Source organism: Cryphonectria parasitica (genome assembly GCF_011745365.1).
Source record: "Cryphonectria parasitica EP155 unplaced genomic scaffold M406scaffold_8, whole genome shotgun sequence".
NCBI classification, from domain to species: domain Eukaryota; kingdom Fungi; phylum Ascomycota; class Sordariomycetes; order Diaporthales; family Cryphonectriaceae; genus Cryphonectria; species Cryphonectria parasitica.
The window spans coordinates 2327579-2350457 of NW_024468916.1; the positions used below are offsets into that span (position 1 = coordinate 2327579).

The window sequence follows — 22879 nt, forward strand, 5'->3', positions numbered from 1 at the left end:
CCTAAAAATTGTGCTGGCTGCCACCTACCACCTTGCCTCCTGCGATTGTCGCTTTCATTGCACTGGGGAAAGCCTTGTTCTGCTGACTTGTTCCATTGCTTTGGGGCAGCGCGTTTCAGATTTGCTACCGCTAGCCGCCCTCGTGGCTCTTAAACTCAGCTTTCAGTGATCTCCAGTGTTTTGTCTCCTAACGTTTGAGTCTTTATACATGTGAATGATATTGTTTTCGAAGGAAACAGAGGAAAAGGAATAATAATAAGGAGTTAGAGGAAGAAAGGGGCTGGGGCGTGAACGGATGGGAAGGGCACTGGACTACAGTTTAGCATGGCAATGACCACAAGAAAGCATATGTCCAGGAAGTGTGGTCCAAGCTCGAGAACGAAGCTCGTCTTTAAAAGCACATTGAGAATTTGTCACAGTGGGCGTAACAAGGATTTGAATAGTTGATGATACATTTGTTTCCCTAGCAGGTATCTATCTAAGGTACTAGGGCAACAGCTACTGAACCAATGCCAGTAGTCAACAGCATGACTGGCCTTATGCCTGGTCCCACCGTCTCCGAAAACCCTACGCCGTTGCGCGCCCATCCATCAACGCCGCCTTCATGAGGGTATTACCATGACCATAGCACCCATGAAGACAAAAAAGCTCGGTCTCAACCCGTCCATGACCTGAAATAGAAAAGAAACTTTTTCTTTTATCACAATCACCAAAATCAGTCGTCCCCCGTCCGAATCATACAAAGAAGCTCCGCCTCCTGTGAATTCTTGCGATTGTCACAATGGCTCTCTTACTGCTCCTGAATCAGCTCCAATAGACTACAGATGTTAGGTGCCATCACGCGATTGGTCGTCATGACCTCATGCAGCCGCGGTAGCACGCATCGGAAAAGCCTCTCATTCCAACCTCTCGCTTTCTCGTCCAGGCCCTGTTTCTCCTGTTCCTTGAGGATTTCATCCTGCGCCTCTGTCTTGACGACATTGCGGGCGATGTTGCGAAGGATCAGCACGGCGCTGAGAGGAATTCCGGCTGGCTGGATGACATTAGGATTCCGCTCGTCTCGGGTGGTCAGCGTCTCTTCGAAGGTGAGGGAGAAGACCTTTGCCGGCACAGTATGGGTGCGCTTCAATCGCTTAGCAGAGTTCTCGCCTGGACTCGGTCCACTCCCTTCCAAAGCAGAACCATCGTCGTTGCTTGTGGGATGGGGTGTTTTGGGAGGCTCGAAGTTGCGCTGTACCGCAGCCAGATGCGTCTTGACGTGTTTCGCAAAGGTCTTGAGAGACATTGTTGTCGGCGTAGCAAATTTGTTGCATCCCGCCCAGAAACATCGATTCTCGACATCCTTATTGGCATAGTGACCATTGTCATCGGATGTCTCGCCAAGGTGAGCAGGCATTATGTGCTCAAACATCCTCTCTGCATTCGCAAAAAATTGGTTGCACTTTTGGTACTTTGGACCAGGCAGGGTCCACAGGCAGCGGAAATACTCCCTGCCCTCGTTCTCCGGATCGACAGGGCGGGATCGAGCCCGTATCCCCTTGATGATGAACTTCTGGTTCTCCCCCTTCGGCCCGCGAATAATTTGTGCCCCAGCTGTCGCCCACACATGATTCACATTCCTGATGAAGTCTGCTGGAGAGATCATGGACTTGCCCATCTGAGACAACCTGCTGCTAAAGGATGACTGGTAGGCCGTCCAGATTGCAATCTGAGTGATAGAGGCCTCGGCGTCTTCCTCAAACAGACATCGCAGCCACATGTAACATCTCTCGGGCTCCTCCATGGCCAACAGACGCTCCTGCAGGTCTTGGGGCAGAGGTACGACGTCCTCGCTGCAGGGGATTTTGATCTCGGGTTCAAGCGTCTGCGTGTAGACCACTTGCTTTGCGCCGTGCGACAGGAGACGAGCCAGATGCTTGACAAGGCTTTCGGGCTTCTCAGGCTTGGCGAACCGAAAACTGAGAAGATTCTCCAGGTTGGATACAACAGCTGTGTACTGGTAGAGGAAGTCCAAGCATGCGTCGAGAAGCTCGTCGTCGTCGAGCATCAGCCAGTCGATGATGAGTTCCAGGATGTCCAGAGGGATGGAACTCAGCTTATTCGTCTCGGACGAGTTCATGGAAATCCGCGCGAGAGCGCGGAGCGACGTCAAAATGCAGCCACGGTCGGCTGACTTGAGTTCGGCCAGCAACGTCCGATAGAGAGGATCATCAGCCTCGAGGATCAGCTCCGGCGTCAATTGTTCTGCAATATCGAGTGCGATGTGCTTCAGCTCCACACTTGTCTCGCTGGGCGGTAGGTGGAGGATGATACACAGCAGGTCCCTCAGGGGTGGGAAATCGGCCATGTGACGCGAGTTCTCGGGCAGCATGACCATGTTGCGAATGGCCATGGCAGCCTCTGTCACGATGACTATCTTATCTGCAAAGCCAGCGGGGTGAATTTGATCGTGTGAAGAAGATCTGGGCACCAGTTGCGCGATGCGCTCAAGGATGTCCTGAGTGCCGTTGATGCCATCCAGCTCCGTGATGTCATCCCCGTCCGCCTCTGGATCATAGGACACGACCCATTTGATGTCGTAGAAGAGCTCCCCCACCTTTAGTGCCACGTCCACGAGACCTTCGGCCAGACCTGGGAAACCTTCGAACTTGTATCTGTCACCTCGCTCGTATGATATCTTCATAAGATGGTGTACTGCGAAGGCTTCTTCGTCCGGTAGACCCGAGCGCAGTGCGTACAGGCATCGAGCGTAGATGTTCGGACCATCAAAAGGAGAAGGCTGGACTGGTACGCCTGCAAAGGCACATCGTTAGAACAAATAGGTTGTGCGTTGGAAAAAGGAACTCACTACTGGGTATTGGAGCTTGGCGCGCCACAGGGGGAGCGGCCATCGGGTATCGTCTCAGAAACTTGGCGGGTGCGTTGCCTGGCGTTTCAACAGGCCGGAGGGCCAGGGGTTGAATGGATGGAGGTTGGAAGTTCGTGATCGTCGAGGAATGCAATTCGTAATTCTGGGGAACGAAGCTTGCAGACGCGCCGCCACGGGCGATGTGCGCCGGCAGTGCCTGGCTGGGAGCGGACTGATTGATCTGGTGAGAGGAAGAGCGGTTCATGCTGTGTGGCAGGTGACCATTGCTCTGCGAATGGGAGACGGCGTTGGCGTGGGAGTTGGGGTTAGAAGTCTGCGCGCTGGCTGAATTTGCGGCCGAAGTATTCGATGCGTGCTGCGCTGAAGCGTGACGCGACGGACGGGTTGGGCCAGTGTCTGGCTGGAAGATGACTCTCTGGGGCGGAGCCTGCCTCAGCCCACGGGCGGCCCTCCCTGAGCTGGGTGTGTCTTCCTGTTTGCTGTCTCGAGCAGGTGTGCCATCGTCACCCGAGGGCTGTGGGGAGTTCTGCGCAGTGGAACGATCGCGGGGTCGGTAGTTTTCGAGGGTCCTGGTCAGAAGATTACCGCCCTTGGCCGAAACTTCCTCGAGGATCTCAGGAGGAGGGGGGGTCTTGTTGTGAACAGTTCTGATCTCGTAGGCAGCCAAATTCTTATAGTAGGCAGACTTCAGATTGAAGGCGACAGCTGCCTCATTGTGTGAGAAGATGCCGAGCTCTTGAGACACCTTGCGCCACAGCAGCTTTTCCTCCGTGATCCTGTCATAGCCTCCCCACTCGACAACATGATTGAAAACCTTCAAGAGATCGATGTGGCCATTGCCAACCTTGGGCTCAGGGTCAAACTTGGTGCCTCGGTCTGTATGGAAATCCCTGAGTTTGTTGATGAATTCCTCGTACTCGGGAGTGCGATCAATGGTGTGCTCCATGGCCGGTGCGACTGGCTTTGAAGGCGCCATGGTTGTCGCCTGGTCTGCGACAGACTGGCGCAAAGGGTCTTGCAGCTTCGAATCACTGATTAAGAAGCAGGGACAAGTCGCGACAGGCAGAGATCTCAAATAACTTGGAAAAGGAAGGTGTTTGGGTGGTTGGTCGAGTCTGGCGCCATCCACAGCTTCAGACCTTCCCTTGCGACGCGTTGTCGATGGACCTTGACGTGAAGTAGTGGCCCTGGGTTGGAGTTGCAGAGAGACGCAACTAGAAATGCGCCAGGGCGAAGAAAGGACCAGCTGGGGAATTTTTGGGCTAGACAGTGCACGGACCAGGTGACTACAGAGGCAGGCTGGGTGGTCCGTGCTCGACTGCTGACCCACCTCAACTACCTCCTTCTATCACAACAATTGTAGAAGGTACGATGGAGCAGTCACGACCAGTACTGTATATGTGAATGTTGCTTGAGGTAAGAGTCAATGCAGTAGGTCTCCTAGTTCCTGCCTTCTGGCCAGTTTATGAGGGCCAAGCATTTCACAAGGTTTGTTTAGATCTGCTTACCCTTGCCCTTCCCTCTCTCCCTTTCCGTCACCAGTCAGTCTTCAACACATTCCTCTTCGCCAATGCGTACCCTCCTTCCAGACTATTCTCTTGATTTTCAAAAAACGGTGTGGGCAGCACTACACATATTCTCAAAACCTGGGTCGGACTGCCATTTCCTACCTCGTACGTCCTGGTGCGTTCGACGTCTCTGTTTGGCCCCATCCGTGTAGACTCGACTGGCGCACGCGTTTTGACCAGGTACCAGCAAATCCCCTTATGGGAGCTACACATCGTGGCATCGCTCAAGTCAAGCATTCTTGATAGTCTCTGGTTGCTACCCTGTCTTGTTTCAGGATTACCTCTATCATTGTCCTCGCACAACTCTCCCTGGAATCAACCTGCTGGCGCTCGTAAGATGGATTTCAATAAAGGTAACATCAGCCACAACTTGCGGCTGCTGCGCATTGAGGTTGAGTTTCAAAACCAGCCTATCGCTCGAGACGCCACGCTCAGGCTTATGATCATATCACCCCCACGTGGCAGCCATATCATGGAAATACACATTGATGGCAAGATCATGGTAAGTCTACATTCTGTATCCAACTCTCTGTGAGCTCTCCCTAACTGTAGACCTACCGGTTCCTGCCGTTCAAGGCACGATGGGACCTCGATCTACTAGTGAATCGATTCCCCAAAGAAGCTCGTGAAGTGTCTCGGAAGTTTTGGGGCAATGTTAAAGACAAGGTGCTACAGCTGGTGTTGCCTTTGTCCTTGCCGTTGGGTGAGGACGAAGGACGACCATCCTCCTTCCTCGTCCAGATGTACCCAGTAAGAGCCATTCAGAGTCCTTGGCCTCCACATCCCTGACTGTTGATAGGGCGTTAATCCGAAAATCATTCGGCTTTACTTCGAGACACATCAAGATTTCCACACAGCCATAGCGTATTTATCAAAAGACGCTGGCTTTTTTTATGTCGAAATGCAGAATACTTCCTCGAAAAAATCTTCTCACCCCAGGGCACAGTCTGCCATGGACTTTCACCAACCTGCCCGGGACCTCAAGATCTCTGACAGGTCTAGGTCCCAAGGCTCAGCGCTCCCTCCTGTCCGATATCTGAGTCGTTCTCCCTTCCTGGTGTCGGGCAAAGAAACCTTCATGCCACCTCCCCGGCGACCCCCAAGTCTGCTTTCATATGCCACGCTGAGTCGGCCACACCAGAGTCAATCTTTGAGCCAGGCTCAGCCACCAACTCAAAATTACTCGGCGGGTCAGCCCTCATCTCATAATCTGCGCCGAAGGTCAACTGCCCTTGGATATCAATCTATACCGTATGGGGGCCTCGGTGTCCCAAGACATCTCCTAGCAAGATCGTCAACAGTCCGGCCACACCTTGAACGCAATTACAATGATGATGAGATGGCCCCTTCATTCTTTGATCGTCTGGATCGGGGCCAAGGTGCTCTTGGCAGAGAGCACTCTACACCATACTTGGAGGGCGAATTAGGGTTTGGGTCCCTGAATAAATACAAGTTGAATACAAACGAGTTGAAAGATGAGCATCGTGGTGGCGCAGACGGCACACCGGCTCCTATCTCGGAAACAGGCCGTTGGAGGCTTCAAAGCCCTGTTAAGACAAATCCGTTCGGTTTCTCCCAAGATGCCCAAAACCCCGATCGACGATCAAGTACAGCTGATCAGTTTCGAGGATATGAGCCGGCATCGCCTGCAGAGGGCTCAGGACATGTTAAGATAGATGACGTGGATGATATGATGGTGGATTCGGCGCGTCACAGTGGGGGCCCTGCTGTTGGTGCTACACATCTGGACGTATCACCACGAGATACAGTGGACATCACAGACGATGCTACTTCATGGCCAAATTCCTCCAGCAATCCGGCGTACCGTGATGCCACACTGCGACCTGTATCGAGGCATGGATTATACCAACAAACCAGGAAAGTCATGGCCCGGTCACCTTCTGAGAGTGTTGACTCGGGCAACAGAGGTACCACTACGAGTCAGAAACCAGAACGCGTTTCGACGTCAGAGGTAGAGAACCGAGTGACATCTGCCGTGAAGAAGCGACCAGCTTCACGCCCGGCTCGACCGCAGGTTACGGCAAAGAAAGCACGCAAGACAGATCAGGCAGCACAACTTCGCAAGTCCAATGGGTCCCAGCGCTTCAGTTGGGACCCCCAAGGGTTCAATACAACTTCAGTAGAAGAGGAGCAGGCAGCTCAAAAGCAGACAACCAAAAGCGCAAACCTGGTTGCGCAATTGAGACCGGGACGCACAACGGAGCCAAGACCCACACGCACAGACGAGGCCAGCCAAGTACTTGCTGCGTCCTCTTGTACAAGTTGTCGACGGAAGAAGCAAATGTGTACTCGATCGATGCCTATGTGCGAGGCATGTGCCAAGAGCGCCGTCTCTGTGTGTGTGTACCCCGGCGAACAGCCTGACGCAGCCCTCCAAAGAGACCGTCACATTATAGAAACCGAGACCTATCCGGAAGAGAGCTATGGTAGTGAGACTAGGACTGATGATGGAAGTGTCGAGTGTCTCGTTGCCACACGAGAGTCCGGAGTTCACGCACAGGGACTGGAGGCTGCGTTTGAGGTCGTGAAGATGGTAAACAGTGGCACAAACCCCTGTTTCCAAGTCTCAGACGCTGAGGTACAGACTGACAGGTCTGAGAGACTGAGAATGGACTTGACCCAGTGGAAAGATCTAGTCGGAAGGGGTTTGAGACTGGAGAGAGCCTATCGAGAGAAGGCTGACGTGCTCTTCAAGAATTCCCATGCCGGGTCGGACGATCAAGAAAGGCTACTCATCACGACACGGTGCGGGATCGAGTATGAACAAGATCTTTTAGATCTATTCAGACGTTACCCAAGTGCATCATGATGAAAACTGAGGGTTGATGACATGAGAGTAGCGGCAGGAGGTGAGACGAGGTCAGGTTAGTGACCCTGGAGGATCGTCGTGGGAATAGAGATACCTTGGTGAGAGGGGAGAAGGGAAGGGGGGGGGGGCGGGGGCGGTGTATGAGCAGTGGAAAGGTCTGAATACGTGTCCATCAAACGGTTATTGTCAATCTGGCTCTTTCCCCCAGGGATGAGACTTAGCCCTCGGATCGCGTAATGGGAGTGATGCAGTTGATATGAGGGTCTAGCTGTATAGTCTATACGAAGCGACTGTACGTGGTAACACCACAAATAGCTCCATCCTCTTGTTGAAACGGTTCGAAAATCACACGACTTAACTATTTATGTAATGACTTGATTTACGGGAGGGTGTGGCATTTTGCCTTTCACTACCTGGCCACAAGCACCCCGAAATATTGCGATCATATCATCATTGATGAGATCTCCTCTTATGCATTAAATATCAAATAAATCAGACCGTAAAGACCACAGCCACCCACCTTGCCACCTATTCAATGAAGTCCAATGTTCACATGGTAATGTCCTATCAGCTTGAGCGTAACCGGGCTTCTACGGAGCACAATTGAGGAAGGAGTGAGAGAATGAAATTTCAAATCGAATGAAGCAAAGTGATTATTGATATCGTTCCGCAGTTTGATGAGCCTCAGAAAAGTTCCCCGTGAGTTGCCTACTCTTTCGCCTCACCATCTGCCCCCGCATCGTCCTTCACAATCTTGTCCTGAGGCGAGAAGTTCAGGCTGACAGAATTAACACAGTGTCTTTCATCAGTAGGATTAGGAAAGCCCTCGCCCTTGAAAACATGGCCTAGATGGCCTCCACAGTTGGCGCACATGATCTCGATGCGCTTCATGAACATGGAGTTATCCTCGTGGCGCACGACGGCGCCCGGGATGCTGTCAAAGTAGGCTGGCCAGCCGCACCCGCTGCTGAATTTGTGCGTGGCCTTGTACAGCGGGGCCTCGCAGCCAGCACAAGTATACACGCCTTCGGAAGGATAGTGCTTGTCAAACTTGCCAGAACCCGGGGGTTCCGTGCCTTTCTCGCGCAGGATGCGGAACTGCTCTACAACGGCATGTCAGCAGGGTAAGCTACAGAACAGGGGGGCCAGGAGGAAAGAATGAGGTGAGATATACCCTTGTTCAACACGGCGCGCCACTCATCATCAGTTCGCTTGTCTGGAAAGGACATCGTGGAGCTGTCGGTGGCTTTCGTGCCGAAGAGACTGCCTAGGATGGGAATGGAGGGCATAGACCTAAGAGCGGTGGCTCGCTGAGGTAATGACTGCAGAAGGGGGATCTGCTGTGAAGCTCGGGCTCGATTGAGACTTGAGAGGGTGTAGAGCGTTTGCAGCACACTGGAGAATTGGAAGCGCATGAAGATGATGTTTCAAAGGTGATGTATTAGAGATGGGGGAGTAGGATTATATAGACGGACGATTCTTGCAGGCGTAAAATAATCACAAAATATCCCTTATGACACTCCAGTAATGTTGTACAAGTGAGGAAATTTTGTTGACGAGATCTGACCCGCTCCTGTACTTACAAATACTTGAGGCTATGTGAAGAGGATGTATTGAATGCTGAGGCGGCGACACTGGGCCCCCCTCCCACCACCCCTAGTTAGATCGACGTCACAGACTTAACAAGCCACATCTGAGAACCCCAAAGGTTGTGGCGCTTCAGCAGGTGCTGAGTCAAGGTGGGTCTTCTGTTGAAGCCTGAGCACTATACGTACCCATACAAAGACTAAATTATAGTACGTGGTAGCGGGTCTTGGGTTGTGTGAAGACCCGCTGGTTGACCACATCTCCCTGATCGGCCTCCCTCACCTCTCTTCTTATCGACAGAATTCCACCTGCCCGATCACCTCGACACCTTACTCACCTTTGATCGGCGCACAATAGGGTCTTTACTTCGAGTTCGCCCCGTTTATCAATCGCACACCTATCTCTTACCGCTCGAGCACCTTGAAGCGGGCACCCGCATTTCGGCTTTCTTAGCCTCTCGCCTCTCTCAAAAGACCTTCAATCTTCCCACGAACACCAACAAGATGTCGAGGCGCCCACCAAACCCCGCCGCCGAAAGGGCGGCTAAGAACCAGGCGACCATCAAATCACTGCTCAAGCTGGAGCCCAACAAGATTTGCGCCGACTGCAAGAGGAACAAGCGTACGTATTTATCCAACTGTTCTCGCAGCGCCTCCCATCTGCTGACTTGCCAAACACCTAGATCCTCGTTGGGCGAGCTGGAACCTGGGAGTCTTCATCTGCATCCGCTGTTCCGGCATCCACCGCAGTATGGGCGTCCACATCAGTCGAGTCAAATCCGTCGACCTCGATTCCTGGACCGACGAACAGATGAACAGCATTCTGAACTGGGGCAATGCGCGCGCCAACAAATACTGGGAATTCAAGCTGGCTGCCGGCCACGTGCCTTCCGAGGCCAAGATTGAAAACTTCATCCGCACCAAGTACGAGCTCAAGAGATGGGTTATGGATGGGCCGATGCCAGACCCTGCTACATTAGACGCGGACGGAGACGATGACGTCCCTCTAAGCCTAGTCAAGGAGAAACAGACGCTCGAGAGGAAGGAGTCTCTACGAAAGCAGTCGTCGGGACAGTCGTCTGCTCCATTTAGCCCGCAGCCTCAAGTCGACTTGATCGGTGGGGATGATCCAATCCCTCGAGCGAGCACAGCAGGGCCACTTGCCAGCAAGGTCCCTCCCAAAGCAGAACCCGCGCCACCAAAAGCAACTCCTACAAACAGCTCGCTGCTCGGCTTGGACTTTCTTGGCTCTGAGCCGACTCCGCCTCCACGACCTGCCAGCACTACTGGCTCTGGCGGAGTCGCTGCTCAGTCGCGCCCTGACCTGAAGCAGTCGATTCTCTCCCTCTATGCTACCGCGCCGCGACCGCAGCAAGTTTCACATGGGCACACCAATTCCTTTGGATCGATGCATTCGCCGACAGCTTCAGTAGCGCCCCAGATGAGCCAGCAGCCTACCCAATCGTCCATGGGAGGCATGAATGACGCCTTCAGCAGCCTGAGCTTCTCCAACATATCCAGCCCAAAGAGCCCTCCAAGCTCAGCGTTCTCGGGACTAGGCAGTATCTCGAGCAACAAGTCGCCGCCCCCACAGACGTCTTCCGCCTTCTCAGGCCTTGGCGGTGGGAGCTTCTTTGACTCCAAGCCTGTTGCAGCAGCTTCACCGAAGCCGACTCCGGCGCCCGCCAGCAGCAGCTTTGCAGGGCTCGGAGGCTTTGCTTCCCCCGCTGCACCTGTGAAGCCTGCGGCGCCAGCATCCTCTGCCATGAACGATCTCTTCGATTTCTCTTCACCTTCTGCAGCACCAGCACCGGCTCCCGCCGCATCTACAACGACCAACTCCGTTTTCAACCTGTCCCAACCCAAGTCCCCTCCCGTCCCTGCGCCAAGCGCCTCCGTGGCAGCCGTCGGCGGTAACAGCGCACTGTCTGGTGCTGATGTGTGGGGAGGAAACGCGTGGGCAGACCCAGCTCCAAAGGCACCAACCCCCAAGCCGGCGCAGGCCTCAAACGACTTTAGTGGCTGGGGCAGCATGGGCGGTGGTGGTTCGCTGGCCAGTTCATCCATTGTGCCAGGGGCATCTGGCGGTCTAGTGACGCAACCCAAGGTAGCCGCTGATGAGGAATTTGGGGGCTGGACTAGCAGCACGGGAACGACCAGCGGCACCGGCGGATCCAAGGGCGTGTCTGGAAGCGAGGATCTGTTCTCGAACGTGTGGCAGTGAACACGGCATAGACACTGAAAGCACGCCGGGCGCCTAGCCACATGTTGGCGCATGGATCTCTCTCAGTACAATGGTTGTGGAGTCTGGCATCACTGTCGGATGTAGAACTCATGAACGTGGGCGGGGTCAGTCATAAGCCAAGAGGTTAACTCGAAACCTTGAAACGCATGTATAGATGAAGCGCGCAAATAAATGTCGATTTCCACCTTCAGCATGACCCTCTCTTGCGACCGTGCAAGTAACATACACACAATTCCCCTCGAATTCGGACAACCATTTGAACGCCATTGCTATGCCTGTCCTCGCCCAGTCCAAGAAAATTTGAAGGTTCCCGTTGGCTCGGGCGGGCGAATACTCGTCAAAGCGTGTTGCAAGCCCTAGCAAAGGTAGACCTCGCTCGGCCGTCGAAGATTCCTTCGCCTATCTCTCTTGGAGCCTCGCATATCATTTTCTTCCCATGATTAGCTCATATGTGTTACATAGATCATTCATCACGGCATGGCGCAGCCTCGCCTGAAGATCGCCTTGCCAGCCATATCTTCCATCGTCCACAGTGTATCTTAGTATTCATCTCTCTGCCGCGTAGGGTGACAAGGTCGACTTCGAACTCATGCTTCGATCGCCGGGTATCGGTGTTCTCGTTCGCTCGCTCATTTCAGAAGAAAAGCTTCCACGCATAGTAGAGGAACAGGACGCAGCCGACCAGGATCGCCGCCAGCTTTATGACGGCGACCTTGTTTCCGGCGGCGGCCATGCGGCCTAGACGGCCTGCGGAGCCAGTGAGGGAGGTGCGCATGTTGGAGAAGGTCTCAGACTGTGTATTGCATCGTTTTAATGATCATTTCAGAATTTCGGCATCAGGTTTTGAGGAAGAGAGATGATGGATGGCTGGGTGGGTTTGTGATGGGACGTACGGTGTTGTCAATGACATCCTGCGCTCTCGCGTTGTCATAGATGTCGATGGTCACGCCGCGTAGGGCGGAGACCTTGGCCGACAGCTCATCGAGCCGGTTGTTGTTCTGGCGCTCGCGCTCGTAGGCCTCGGACATGTTGGCTGTCTCTGTTCTTCGCTGTGGTTTCGTATATTGGTTTAGGTTTCTCGCAGATCTTGTTGGTTGATTGATTGATCCAGAAGCTGATTCCGAGATGTTCTTTGACGTTGGAAACGATCTCTGAGTTTTGGTCCCGCTGGAGTGGACGGGCGAATGAAGGTTGTCGCTACCAACGGGGGCCGTGCAGTGGTGCTCGAACGAAGAGTGGCTGTCAAAACGACGATGATCAAAGAAAGGGGCGCCAGACGAGACGGGACGGGTATGACGATGAGTGTCCGAAGGACCCGGATTTTGCGGCTGCGCTTGCTTGTTGGCTGAGCCTCTCCCAGAAAGTGGCTAGAGTTAGAAGGCGACAGACTATTGTATGTACTCTCGTACTGTACCGCTGCAGTGCAAGACCTGGGCGTGCTAGAGGAACCTCGAAATTTCACTGGACCGGGGGTGCACAGCCACAGCCTAGAGAAGGGTCAGGTGCCCCCAGTTGGTACTACGGTACTTGCAGCCTCGTGGTTCAATGCGGCCGTTTACTGCAGCTAGTTACTGCTAGGCAGTCGGTGCTTGGGTATCTTCAGTCCTCAAAAACTGGGCTGTCTCCAGCATGTACGACACAGTACACACACAACAGGAAATTCATCCAGACCAGACAACAACAGGCGAGGTCATGGCCAGGCAGGCTGTGCTCTCTTGGCCTGGATGTGCTGCATGTCCTGTGGCGATCTGGAAATGGGGCAAATAGAGTGCATCCATCATGTTGGAGTTCCCTCTATACTTAACCAACACGGGTAAACCAGCCTACCAGTTGGCTCTGAGGTTTCATTGCGGGTCCCGCTGCAGTTAGTTGGAGCCTGAATGAGGTAGGGCCAGGGCCCCCAACCCTTGTCATCGTCACCTGTCAGTGGCACTCGGCCTCTTCCCTGGGGAGCGCATCCCCTGTAAATTATTCCCTGGAGGCTGGTACGGGGCGAGCCATCTGCCTAACCCGCAGGGCCTTTGCAAGCTGAACCTTGACCCCGCCGTCAAGCTCCCGCGCGCTCAATACAAATGTCACATTCTCCAACCGTTCCCATCCTCGCCTTGAACCACCTACCTGACATCCTCTGCTCCTCCAACTTCACCTCCTACCGCCTCTACATCTCTCCTCCTGCCCTCCCTCTCGTACCCATTTATCTGCTCGAGGACGCCCCGCGCTCATAATTGTCAAGATGGGCATCAACAACCCTCTCCCGTCGTCACTGTCGTGTAAGTCCCACCAGTCATCATCACCACCCCGCATCTTAACGCGTCACCATTGCCAGTCCTCACCTTGGGGCCGCTTTCTCAGCAGAAAAAGCGCATGCTGACAGACTGACCCATTCCAGCGGAGTGCAAAAAGTGCGGAAAGATTCTCGCCTCCTTCGTCGATCCTCGGCAAGCATTCGGTCCTGACAAGGTCATTCCACCGTCGGTGCTTGCCTCTGCGAAGGTGAGCTCAATCGCCCCACACTTCATGTCCGGATACTCCGGTGCAACAAATGTGTCTCACGGCGTGACCGCCATACTGACCATCTTTTTCGCTCTCGTAGGGTCTTGCCATCCTCACTGTCATCAAGGCAGGATTCCTTGGGTCTGCTCGCTTCGGCTCTGGTCTTGTCGTCGCCCGCCTGCCCGACGGTTCCTGGTCCGCGCCCTCCGCCATTGCAACCGGCGGCGCTGGTTTTGGCGGCCAAATCGGCTTCGAGCTTACCGACTTCGTCTTCATCCTGAACGATGCCGCCGCCGTCAAGACGTTCTCGACTGCCGGATCTCTCACGCTCGGTGGCAATGTCTCACTTGCCGCAGGTCCTGTTGGTCGCAATGCCGAGGCTGCCGGAGCCGCCAGTCTGAGGGGTGTCGCGGGCATCTTCAGCTACAGCAAGACCAAGGGCCTGTTCGCAGGTGTCAGTTTGGAGGGATCTGCGATAATAGAGCGCAAGGATGCCAACACGAAACTTTATGGTCGGCCCATCAGCGCGCGCGACCTGCTTTTGGGAAGCGAGCGGCCCCCACCCCAAGCCGCGCCTCTGCTCAATATTCTCAACTCGAGGGCGTTCAATGGCGTGCGTTCAGGGACTTACGACGACAACATGTACAATGACGTGCCGGTGTATGGCGACACGTACGATGATAGCTCCAGTAGTCACGGCCACTCGCGCAACGCCACCTACGGTGGAAACAGTGGGCAGGGAGAGTTTGGCGCACCAAAGAGGGCGAGCACGTGGCAGGATGATGTCTACGATAGCCCTCGAGCATTCGGGTCGGGATCGAGGTCCAGCACACTCCAGGACGTCACCGTGCCCAGGGAGTACCAAACACCCGAGGAGCGTAAGGTCGGCCCAGGTAGACCTGCTGCGCCCAAGCCCAACTTCCAGAGCAAGCAGGCCCTCGTGAAGAAGAATGAGGCCGTCGCTCTGTTCACATTCGAAGCGGAGCAGCCAGGCGATCTGGGCTTCAAAAAGGGAGACATCATCACGGTGCTGAAGAAGACAGACAGTGACAATGACTGGTGGTACGTATTGGCACTGACGTTTCCTCCCTCCCTTTTGTGCCCAACACTGACTGGTTGATTTGCAGGACCGGCATGATCGGCACAAAACATGGCACTTTCCCGAGCAACTATGTCAAGATGAAGGAGTAGACGGCTGCGGAAAGTTGTAAGGCAGCCAACCATTCATCTGGGTATGTTGCGGATGAACGCCGGCAGCCACATGTTCCTATTTCGACGATCAGGTACCAAAATATTGCCAACCTCGCAACGGTTAGTAAGGCGCTTACGGGCTCTTTCTTCCACCTGTCAGTAATGTCACATAAAATCCGGTCATTAATGCCGATTCACAAAGGAAAGAAGGGAACTGATGCTGTCGAAGCTTTCTCTTCGTTTCTCACTTTTTTTTTCTTCTTTTTCTTTTTCCATGTTCAGTTCTTCTCCCTACGATTCTGATATCCCGAGACAATGTCCAAGTCTGGCGTTCGGACCTTATCTTCTTTGTACTTTAGGGTTACCTGCATATGGCGTCTACCTCTCTCGTTGCTTCTTGCTTGGGTCGGCATTGTCTTTTTCAATTCCATAGTTGGATTTCAGGGCACATTAAGCGGTTAATCGAAAACCAGTCTGACATGACTTCTGACTCGAGGCTTCCTCTAAGACCAGTCCCAACAACGCAAAGTATACGAATCAATGGTAGCTGATCATCCAGTGCTCATCCCACTGGCATCCCATTTCCAGCATTTGCACACAAACTGCACGCCACAGGTCGACCGCCCTTCCCCAGCCTATCAATGAGCCAGAGATGCAACTTTCCTCTTACCTAGCAGACGAATACAGTTGGTCTAGGGTTGAGATACGTCGTCAGCGTGGGGTAGACGATGTTGATCAAGATTCCAGGATCCGTAGCCTCATAGGCTCCGGGGAATGCACCCAACTTCGAAGGCGTCTTGCTGCGGCCGCTCGTGATCTCGAGCTGTCCGCACGACAGGTAAAGCTGGGCGCTGTCCTCAGTAGAGGCTACATGCAGGCTGATCTGCTCGTTACGCATCAGGTAGTGCCCGACTCGGAGACAACATGGGATGGTCACGTCGACAGAGGAGTCACCTGCCGGAGGAGGGAGAGTATCAGCATGTTTTGGAGCATGTCTAATGACTTGGACAACGGGAGCCTGCTTCTGCCTTACCTGAGGACACCCACATCTGCCTACTTTCGAAGGTGTATTCGTAGATCTTAAACTAGACAGCATTGGTTGAGTGCTAGGTGTTAATGTCCTAGTCTGCGGAGACTAGTGCTACGTCTGATTGCTAGAATCCAGTACCTTAGGGTAGTGAGGCAGGGGTCGGAGCATGATATGAAACTACTAAGTACTATATAATGAAGTATCCTGAACTAGGAGCTATAGTTTGCTGAAAGCCAGAGCTGACTTGACTCTTTTCGCTATGAAAGTATTGCACATATAGCTCATTTGGGGCAGTCTAGTCTAGTCCTTGCTTACAAAACACTATCTGTATATAATGCAAGGCTAGCTAAGTGGTGATGCTGTTACTGTTCCTATTAGTCTTTTAAAAGGCAGGACAGACAAAGAGCAGCAACTTAGCTAATGTAGTCTCTGGTTTTTAGAATTTGCATGTGGGCTAGTATGTATATAAATATGGTGCAATTTCCCAATCTAAATCCCATCCTATCTATACCCAGGTACTATACCTTTCTGCCCTTCATGTCCCATCTCCCACTTCCCCCTTTCTTTTTCCTGTTTCTGCTTTGTACGAGACCACTCTGCCTTGCCATACATTCTTTGAACCACGGCCTCTAGTGGGGCGACAGGCGGTTCAGAACATTGTGGACAAGCGAGTTGGTAGTGTTTTCTCTTGTCCCCGCATGCGACTATGAAGGGTGTTCTTTGACTGTTCTTCTACCCTTGGCCTATGGTGACATGCCTCATACTGAGGCGAAGACTGAGGTCATAAAGCCTGTGATTTTGTATCTGAGTCTTGGTTGCTGTTAATAGGTCACCTTTTGTGCAAGATTATATGCTGTCTGAGTCTAATCATGAAAGTGGACAGAGGTTGGTGAATGACCCTGCGCAGTACAGTCTCACTGCAAAAAGTCTAAGATGTGCAATCACTAACTTAAGGTCAGTGAAGGTGACTTGACCAAAAACATGCTTCACAGTTACAAGACTACAATTCCTTGACCACGAGCAAATAGGTTACCACAGCTAATCACTACCTAGAGACAACACTTTGCATAATTCATACTGAGTGACAGTTCCAATTCATAGTGCCTTCTTGCTGCTATTGCTTCACTGTGGATGATGGAGTTGCAGCAAATTATTGGCGAGAGGCGATATTAGACCCAGAGCAGCCATTATTTAGGGCACAAATCTCTTTCCTAAGGCTCGATTTCTTTCACTCAAGCACTGTTCCTAATATCAAATCAGCACTACAAACACGGGAATCCCCTTTACCCGAAACAAGAAGACATTGCAACTCACAGCGCAGTTATACACTATTCAAATCGCAAGCAGTAAACATCTCTAAGACTTCTCGAGACAACGAACCTCTGAGCCACCACGAATCATGGCGTAAGCTCATGTGGCATTCAATCGACACGAAAGACGCAGCTCGCTGACTAAATTGTCAACAGGTACGTGAAAATATTCCTGAAAGAGCAGGGGCTTCTAGTCGGACCTCTTGCTATCACTCTCATCTTGCTCGTTTGCGCCATCAGCCTTGCTGGAGATCTTGTCTGCAGGGTTGTCGGCCAGAACGACAGTCCGTGCTCGTCACGCGCTGGTCCATTCATTCTCATAGCAGCGTACTCTGGAGGCTTCCTCGCTGTAGGAATCACCACGGGACTCCTCTGGTACAAGTGGGCATCCAACTGCTCTCGGCGCCGTTCGGAACACGCAAGCAGCAAGACCCAGTCACAGGAGGAAAAGGAGGACAATCAGGGCAAGCTTCAATGCCAGAACTGCGGGAAGCAATCTCAGCCGCAAGACCCTAGCGCCATCGCACCCCCAGAGGCACAGGAAATCGTCTGTCACACCGCTTGATACGGAAGGTATGGGTGGCGATTTAATAGTAGCATAGGAGACACGTACGTCCAAGTCAGAGTTCCTAGACTGGGGAGAAGGAAGCGAGAGTGTTGCACGAAGAAGTGTGACTCGGCACAAAATGGCTAATGAGAAAAATCTGGAAGCCAGGCAGCTCTGGGCTTCTGTTCTCTTACACACATTCAGTACGAAATATTTACTTACCTTATTCCGTGCATCGGACTTCCTAGACAGCTTACTGAGATCTCTCATTCCCCAAATGCTTCCTTGGCAGTTCATAGCAGGAAACCTCGTCAAGAGTACTTGCATGGGTCTCCGCAACATCACGGGCTCACTCTCATCGGCCTGCTGCCCACTGATCAAATATTCATTTAGGCAGATAAATCCAGCCGTATCATTTCAAAGTAGTCTATTTGAACAACCATGGTGATCAGCACATATCCTACAAATCTGGACAGTCACTATGGCTGTGGTGACTCAGTCCTCGTTGATTGAAATTCTCGAGACATATTATGCCTAGTCAAATGTGTCGGCCGGGTCAGTACTCCCATCTTCTTCAAGAAAGCTCATCCAATGCATTTGTCACCGACAGGAATTTGTAACTTGAGAGCCTGTGATACCTAACCCATCTTTCGTTATGATTTTATTAGAATGGTAGCTGACTTCTATATAATTATGCCATTTGGTAGCGAGACAACAGTCTTGACAGCTTTTACAACTTTTCTACTCATAGACAATTTATGCGAATCTTCTTTTTCGATCGCAGGGGACTTCCTCAACTACGTCTATTTCCGATAAGCGTGTGCATTTCTCAAGTCTATTTTCATCTAAGTCGATTATCATGGCACAACATGGCAGGTAAGCTATTTCGTGTCATCGAAGCCTCCTTTCCAATACAAAACGAAAAGCTAACAGCGGCATGGACAGATTTCTACGCATCCCAAAATACAAGTGGGCATTCGTCACCAGTGGCATCTGTGCAGTTGGACTTGCTGTGGTGAGCGGTGTTGTCGTGCCGCTGCTCATTTCCAAATACACATGCCCAGCACCAAATTCAGTCACTTGGCAATCATCTGTAATTGTCGGAACGGCAGCGTTTTTCATGCTGGCTTACGGCATTGTTGCGACATGGGGTGTGAGGCAGCTCCGCAAGAAGCACGAGGACGAGGAGAGCCAAGTGGCTCCGCCTCGCTCGAGGGTACGGAAGTATGCCAGGAGTCGTGGTGAGCACGACATGTCAAGAGCCGAGTCCATGTCCCCCTCCAGAACCCCTTCTTTGCATTCGGACGACAGGCGGCCCGATTTCGCCAATAATCGACGCAATCGTGGTCGATCTGATCGACATGCCCCAGCCAAGTCGGACGTCCCGCTCACCAATAACTCAGTGCCAGTGCAATATCCACCAGGAAGAGTCACTGGTGAGGTCTTATAAGACTTCATTTTCTGGAGCAGGCTGTTGTGAGGGATAAGGTGGACTGATCAAGTCCCTTAGGAGAGAAGAAAAGGAAAACCAGGATATACGCAATTAATGAACCACTCTCCTCAAGGGTGGCTCGCTGGATCACTTATACTCCGTGAAGTCGAGGTAGACTTAAACAGCAATAATGAAGACACCTTGACAAGATTTATTCATCCAAACCATCCCATTTTGTTCTTAGACAAAATGTCTGTCTCAACTTGACGTGATCATGAACACTGGCAGTAGCCACATCCATGTCGAGGAACTTGCCAAGGAGATATCGATTTCACCGTTCCGCACGGATCGAGTAGGAAGACGTTATCGGCTTCCCTGTTGAAGCAAGAGGTATTGAGTCAGGTTGTCGGTGGAGCCTGGCGTGGCTATATTCCATCTGCAAACCTTCGGGTTCCGGGGTGCTTCTGCCATGAGGTTGATGGTACAAGTCAAATCGCTTGGCGCATACTGGAACAGAAGCGGCTGTTTCCACAAGTCAAGCTTTCTGTTACGTTGTCATCGGGCCTTGGCAGACCTTGGAAGATCTGGGGTAGGCAAATCAGGACGTTACGGCACCATCATTCTGCCTCCACTGGTGTCAATCCATCAGCCCCCTATACGCCTATACACACTATCTTGATTCGAAGCTCACCGCTTAACAAGTTCCCTGGATCGGGAGACGACTTCTTCCCTCGTTCAGTGCCCTCCCGAGCCAAATTGATCATCATATCAGGCTTACAAAACGATGCTGAAACATAATTCCTGGCCATTACTCAGACGCAGGTAGACAGATGGCCCTGATGGCCTATGACATTTGACCTTGCAACTGAATCAAGCTCATCAAGACTTTGATCGGGCGGCCATTGCCTTGCTAGGAGACTAATGACAAGGTCTGACTGTGGATAACATCATGATGTGGTTCCTGGAGAGTACTCGCCACTCAGTCAGGCACGCATCTCTTTTCCAGAATTCCACCAATCTGCTGCCAAGCTTTAGATTGTGCGGAGATTTAGCACCAGTCGCTGAAACTGTACACAGCATTCCGTGATATTCACTGAACCAGTGAGGACATTGTGGGGCTCAAATCCAGGCCAGCGGGTCAACTGCCCCTGTTGAAGGTCGGTTCATCTCCGGATCGGCAGCGTCTCCACCAAACAAGCACGGTATCAAGGTCTGAGGGAGTGCAGTTCCTTGTTTGCCACGCTTTCTTCTCTCATGTCCAGACGAGGCATACACTACAACTGCCTTTGAATTTCATTACTTTTTGAAGGCTCAGAGCCTCGAGAACCGGATTTCATGTAACCGAACCGGTCCAAACCTGCCACAACGGAGGAGGGGGGGGGGGTGGGAATTGGACGTATATTTTCCTCCTTTTTCAATGGTTCTGTCTCCGCTACGCTTGTACCAGAGACACTACGTTTCGAATGAGATCTTGATGTTTGCTTGTTTAAATACCTATATCGCATTCGGCAAGGACCGCTGCCAGCCTCCTTGCACACGGTTTCTTTGCACAAACCGTTAATCAAAAGGATCTGCCAGATATCCAAGAATGCTTGAGTGTAAAAGCTTCGAAGATTAAGAAGCTATGTCTGAAAACTTCAAGACACGCTCAAACCCAGGGTCTTTCAGGGCAGGAAAGGTGGCGGTGTTAATGAATTCAGTTGAGGATATGCCCGGTTGCCGAAAGCGTAAGTTACGATAGTTACCATAGGGGCACTGGGTCCAAGAGGGCTCAAACGGTGGCAGCAAATGCGCTATACCCCGAAAGGCTAAATACGAAGTAAACAGATATTGAATCTTATTCGAATGATCGGGCATCCGCACTTATACATCGGCGCTGGCAGCTCCACAACGACTTTGCCGCTAAACAAAATTCAGGGGCGGATCCCGCGAGGCTTTTCTCTCACCTGAGGCTGTACGGCTTCATGCGAGAAGTCATTTCCGGCGAATCATGGGAGGGGAATAGAAGGCAAGGTAGGGAGGAGGTGGGGTGAAGCAAGGAGTCGTGGAAGGGCCTCGTGGTTCGCTTCTTCGGGGTAGGCCGTGATAGAGAAAATAGAGGAGAAATTATAGAGAAGGAGAAAGAAGAAAAAAGTATTAAAAGGCTTGCAAGCCCTCCTCAGGATCGTATTCACAGGTTCCGGCTTCCTCATCCGCTACAGTCAATCTTGGCTATACTATAATACTCTTCTTCACAGGACCACACTCTTTCATTGTACGTTCATTTATATTGCACCTGATTTCGTAATGCACGTCCAACTCTGCCTGGCCGCCCTCGCGGGTGCCCTGGCCGTCATGGCCGAGCCTGCTCCCGCGCCCACACCGGCTCCCAGCCCGATGGAGGTCGAGCGCGCCCTCGAGGAGCGTGCTGCCACCTGCAAGTTCACTGGTACTGCCGGCTACTCCTCTGCGAGCAAGTCCAAGGCCTCTTGCTCCACTATCATCCTGGACGGCCTCACCGTCCCCGCCGGTGAGACCTTGGACATGACTGATCTCACGAGCGGAACGGTCGTCATCTTCGAAGGCACTACAAAGTGGGACTTCGAGGAGTGGGACGGCCCTCTGTTTGCTGTCTCTGGCACCAACATCAAGGTGGCTGGTGAGAGCGGCGCTGTCCTGGACGGTCAGGGTGCTCTGTGGTGGGACGGCGAGGGCGACGATGGCATTGCGAAGCCCAAGTTCTTCCAGGCCCACGATCTTACCTCTTCGACGATCGAGAATATTTACATCCTGAATCCTCCTCATCAGGTGTTCTCGATTGATAATGCTGATACGCTTACCCTGGCGGATATCACGATCGACGGAACCGATGGTGATGCGGACGACCTTGCGGCCAACACGGACTGCTTCGATATTGGCTCGTCTACTGGTGTAGTATGCAAGAGCCCTTCTATTCATTGTTTCTCACCTTCACCAAGCTCTCTGACCAGCACCACCTCGCCGAACTTGGAGCCGCTGCTAACACATACCAGACCATCACAGGCGCAACTTGCTATAACCAGGATGACTGCGTTGCTGTCAACTCTGGCACAAACATCATCTTCACGGGAGGTCTTTGCTCTGGTGGGCACGGTCTGTCCATTGGCAGCGTTGGTGGTCGTGACGATAACACAGTGGAGGATGTTTATTTTGAGTCTTCAACTGTCGAGAACTCTCAGAATGGTGTTCGCATCAAGGTGAGAAGCCAATTGTTCAAACTCCTGTTGAATTCTTTTTGTTTTTTTCTTTTTTCATTCTCGCATCGCACAGACAACTGACATTGTTTTCATCACCACCTACAGACCATCTCCGGCGACACTGGCACGGTCAAGGGCATCTACTACAAGGACATCACCCTCAAGGACATCACCAAGTATGGCATCTATGTCACCCAGGCCTACGACGGAGACGACGCCACGACTGGTGTCCCCATCACAAGCTTTGAGCTGGACGGCGTTACTGGTACGGTCGAAGACGATGCCTACTCTGTCTGGATCGACTGTGGCTCTACCAGCTCTTGCTCCAGCTGGACTTGGGAGAGTGTCGATGTCACTGGCGGCAAGGGTACCGACTGCACCAATGAGCCCAGTGCTGCTTCGAGCTACTGCTAGAGGGAATTCCTTGATGGAACCCGTCTCGCGACATGTTTCTAAGGGGGGTCATTGAAACACTCTGAGACTTAATTCCTCCCGCAGTCTACATATTTTACGATTCTTATTGTATATATTACTATACCTCTATAGTGTAGAGGCAATACATA

At 52.3% G+C, this 22879-nt stretch overlaps 7 protein-coding genes across 7 annotated transcripts; 4 read left to right on the plus strand and 3 right to left on the minus strand.

Annotated features, from left to right (window-relative positions):
* Window positions 1-441: 441 nt before the first annotated feature.
* Window positions 442-4047, minus strand: M406DRAFT_95050 (uncharacterized protein). The gene is made up of 4 exons (XM_040926290.1): window positions 3153-4047; window positions 2849-3080; window positions 1238-2694; window positions 442-1144 (listed from the first exon to the last, which is right to left on the minus strand). Exons 1-4 carry the CDS (start codon window positions 3843-3845, stop codon window positions 791-793), a joined length of 2736 nt encoding a protein of 911 aa, XP_040772764.1. The 5' UTR covers window positions 3846-4047; the 3' UTR covers window positions 442-790.
* A 222-nt stretch (window positions 4048-4269) lies between these two features.
* Window positions 4270-5226, plus strand: M406DRAFT_353258 (uncharacterized protein; the record flags this gene model as incomplete). Its single annotated transcript, XM_040922750.1, has 2 exons — window positions 4270-4939; window positions 4990-5226. Exons 1-2 carry the CDS (start codon window positions 4775-4777, stop codon window positions 5224-5226), a joined length of 402 nt encoding a protein of 133 aa, XP_040772765.1. The 5' UTR covers window positions 4270-4774.
* A 2749-nt stretch (window positions 5227-7975) lies between these two features.
* Window positions 7976-8816, minus strand: M406DRAFT_295482 (SelR-domain-containing protein; the record flags this gene model as incomplete). The annotated part of the gene is made up of 2 exons (XM_040919194.1): window positions 8442-8816; window positions 7976-8370 (listed from the first exon to the last, which is right to left on the minus strand). Exons 1-2 carry the CDS (start codon window positions 8680-8682, stop codon window positions 7976-7978), a joined length of 636 nt encoding a protein of 211 aa, XP_040772766.1. The 5' UTR covers window positions 8683-8816.
* A 595-nt stretch (window positions 8817-9411) lies between these two features.
* On the plus strand, window positions 9412-9748 carry M406DRAFT_244152 (Arf GTPase activating protein; the record flags this gene model as incomplete). The annotated part of the gene is made up of 2 exons (XM_040916249.1): window positions 9412-9475; window positions 9537-9748. Coding segments are annotated over 2 exons (276 nt in total), but the record flags the coding sequence as incomplete, so codon positions are not given.
* Window positions 9749-11239: 1491 nt separating this feature from the next.
* On the minus strand, window positions 11240-12321 carry M406DRAFT_358098 (uncharacterized protein). The gene is made up of 2 exons (XM_040923792.1): window positions 11992-12321; window positions 11240-11891 (listed from the first exon to the last, which is right to left on the minus strand). Exons 1-2 carry the CDS (start codon window positions 12124-12126, stop codon window positions 11733-11735), a joined length of 294 nt encoding a protein of 97 aa, XP_040772768.1. The 5' UTR covers window positions 12127-12321; the 3' UTR covers window positions 11240-11732.
* Window positions 12322-13234: 913 nt separating this feature from the next.
* M406DRAFT_358100 (uncharacterized protein) lies at window positions 13235-15584 on the plus strand. The gene is made up of 5 exons (XM_040923793.1): window positions 13235-13368; window positions 13488-13591; window positions 13692-14653; window positions 14719-14902; window positions 15291-15584. Exons 1-4 carry the CDS (start codon window positions 13332-13334, stop codon window positions 14780-14782), a joined length of 1167 nt encoding a protein of 388 aa, XP_040772769.1. The 5' UTR covers window positions 13235-13331; the 3' UTR covers window positions 14783-14902; window positions 15291-15584.
* Window positions 15585-21477: 5893 nt separating this feature from the next.
* On the plus strand, window positions 21478-22730 carry M406DRAFT_64904 (family 28 glycoside hydrolase; the record flags this gene model as incomplete). Its single annotated transcript, XM_040924903.1, has 3 exons — window positions 21478-22014; window positions 22113-22314; window positions 22420-22730. The coding sequence occupies 3 exons, from the start codon at window positions 21478-21480 to the stop codon at window positions 22728-22730; spliced, it is 1050 nt and encodes a 349-aa protein (XP_040772770.1).
* Between the last annotated feature and the right edge of the window lie 149 nt (window positions 22731-22879).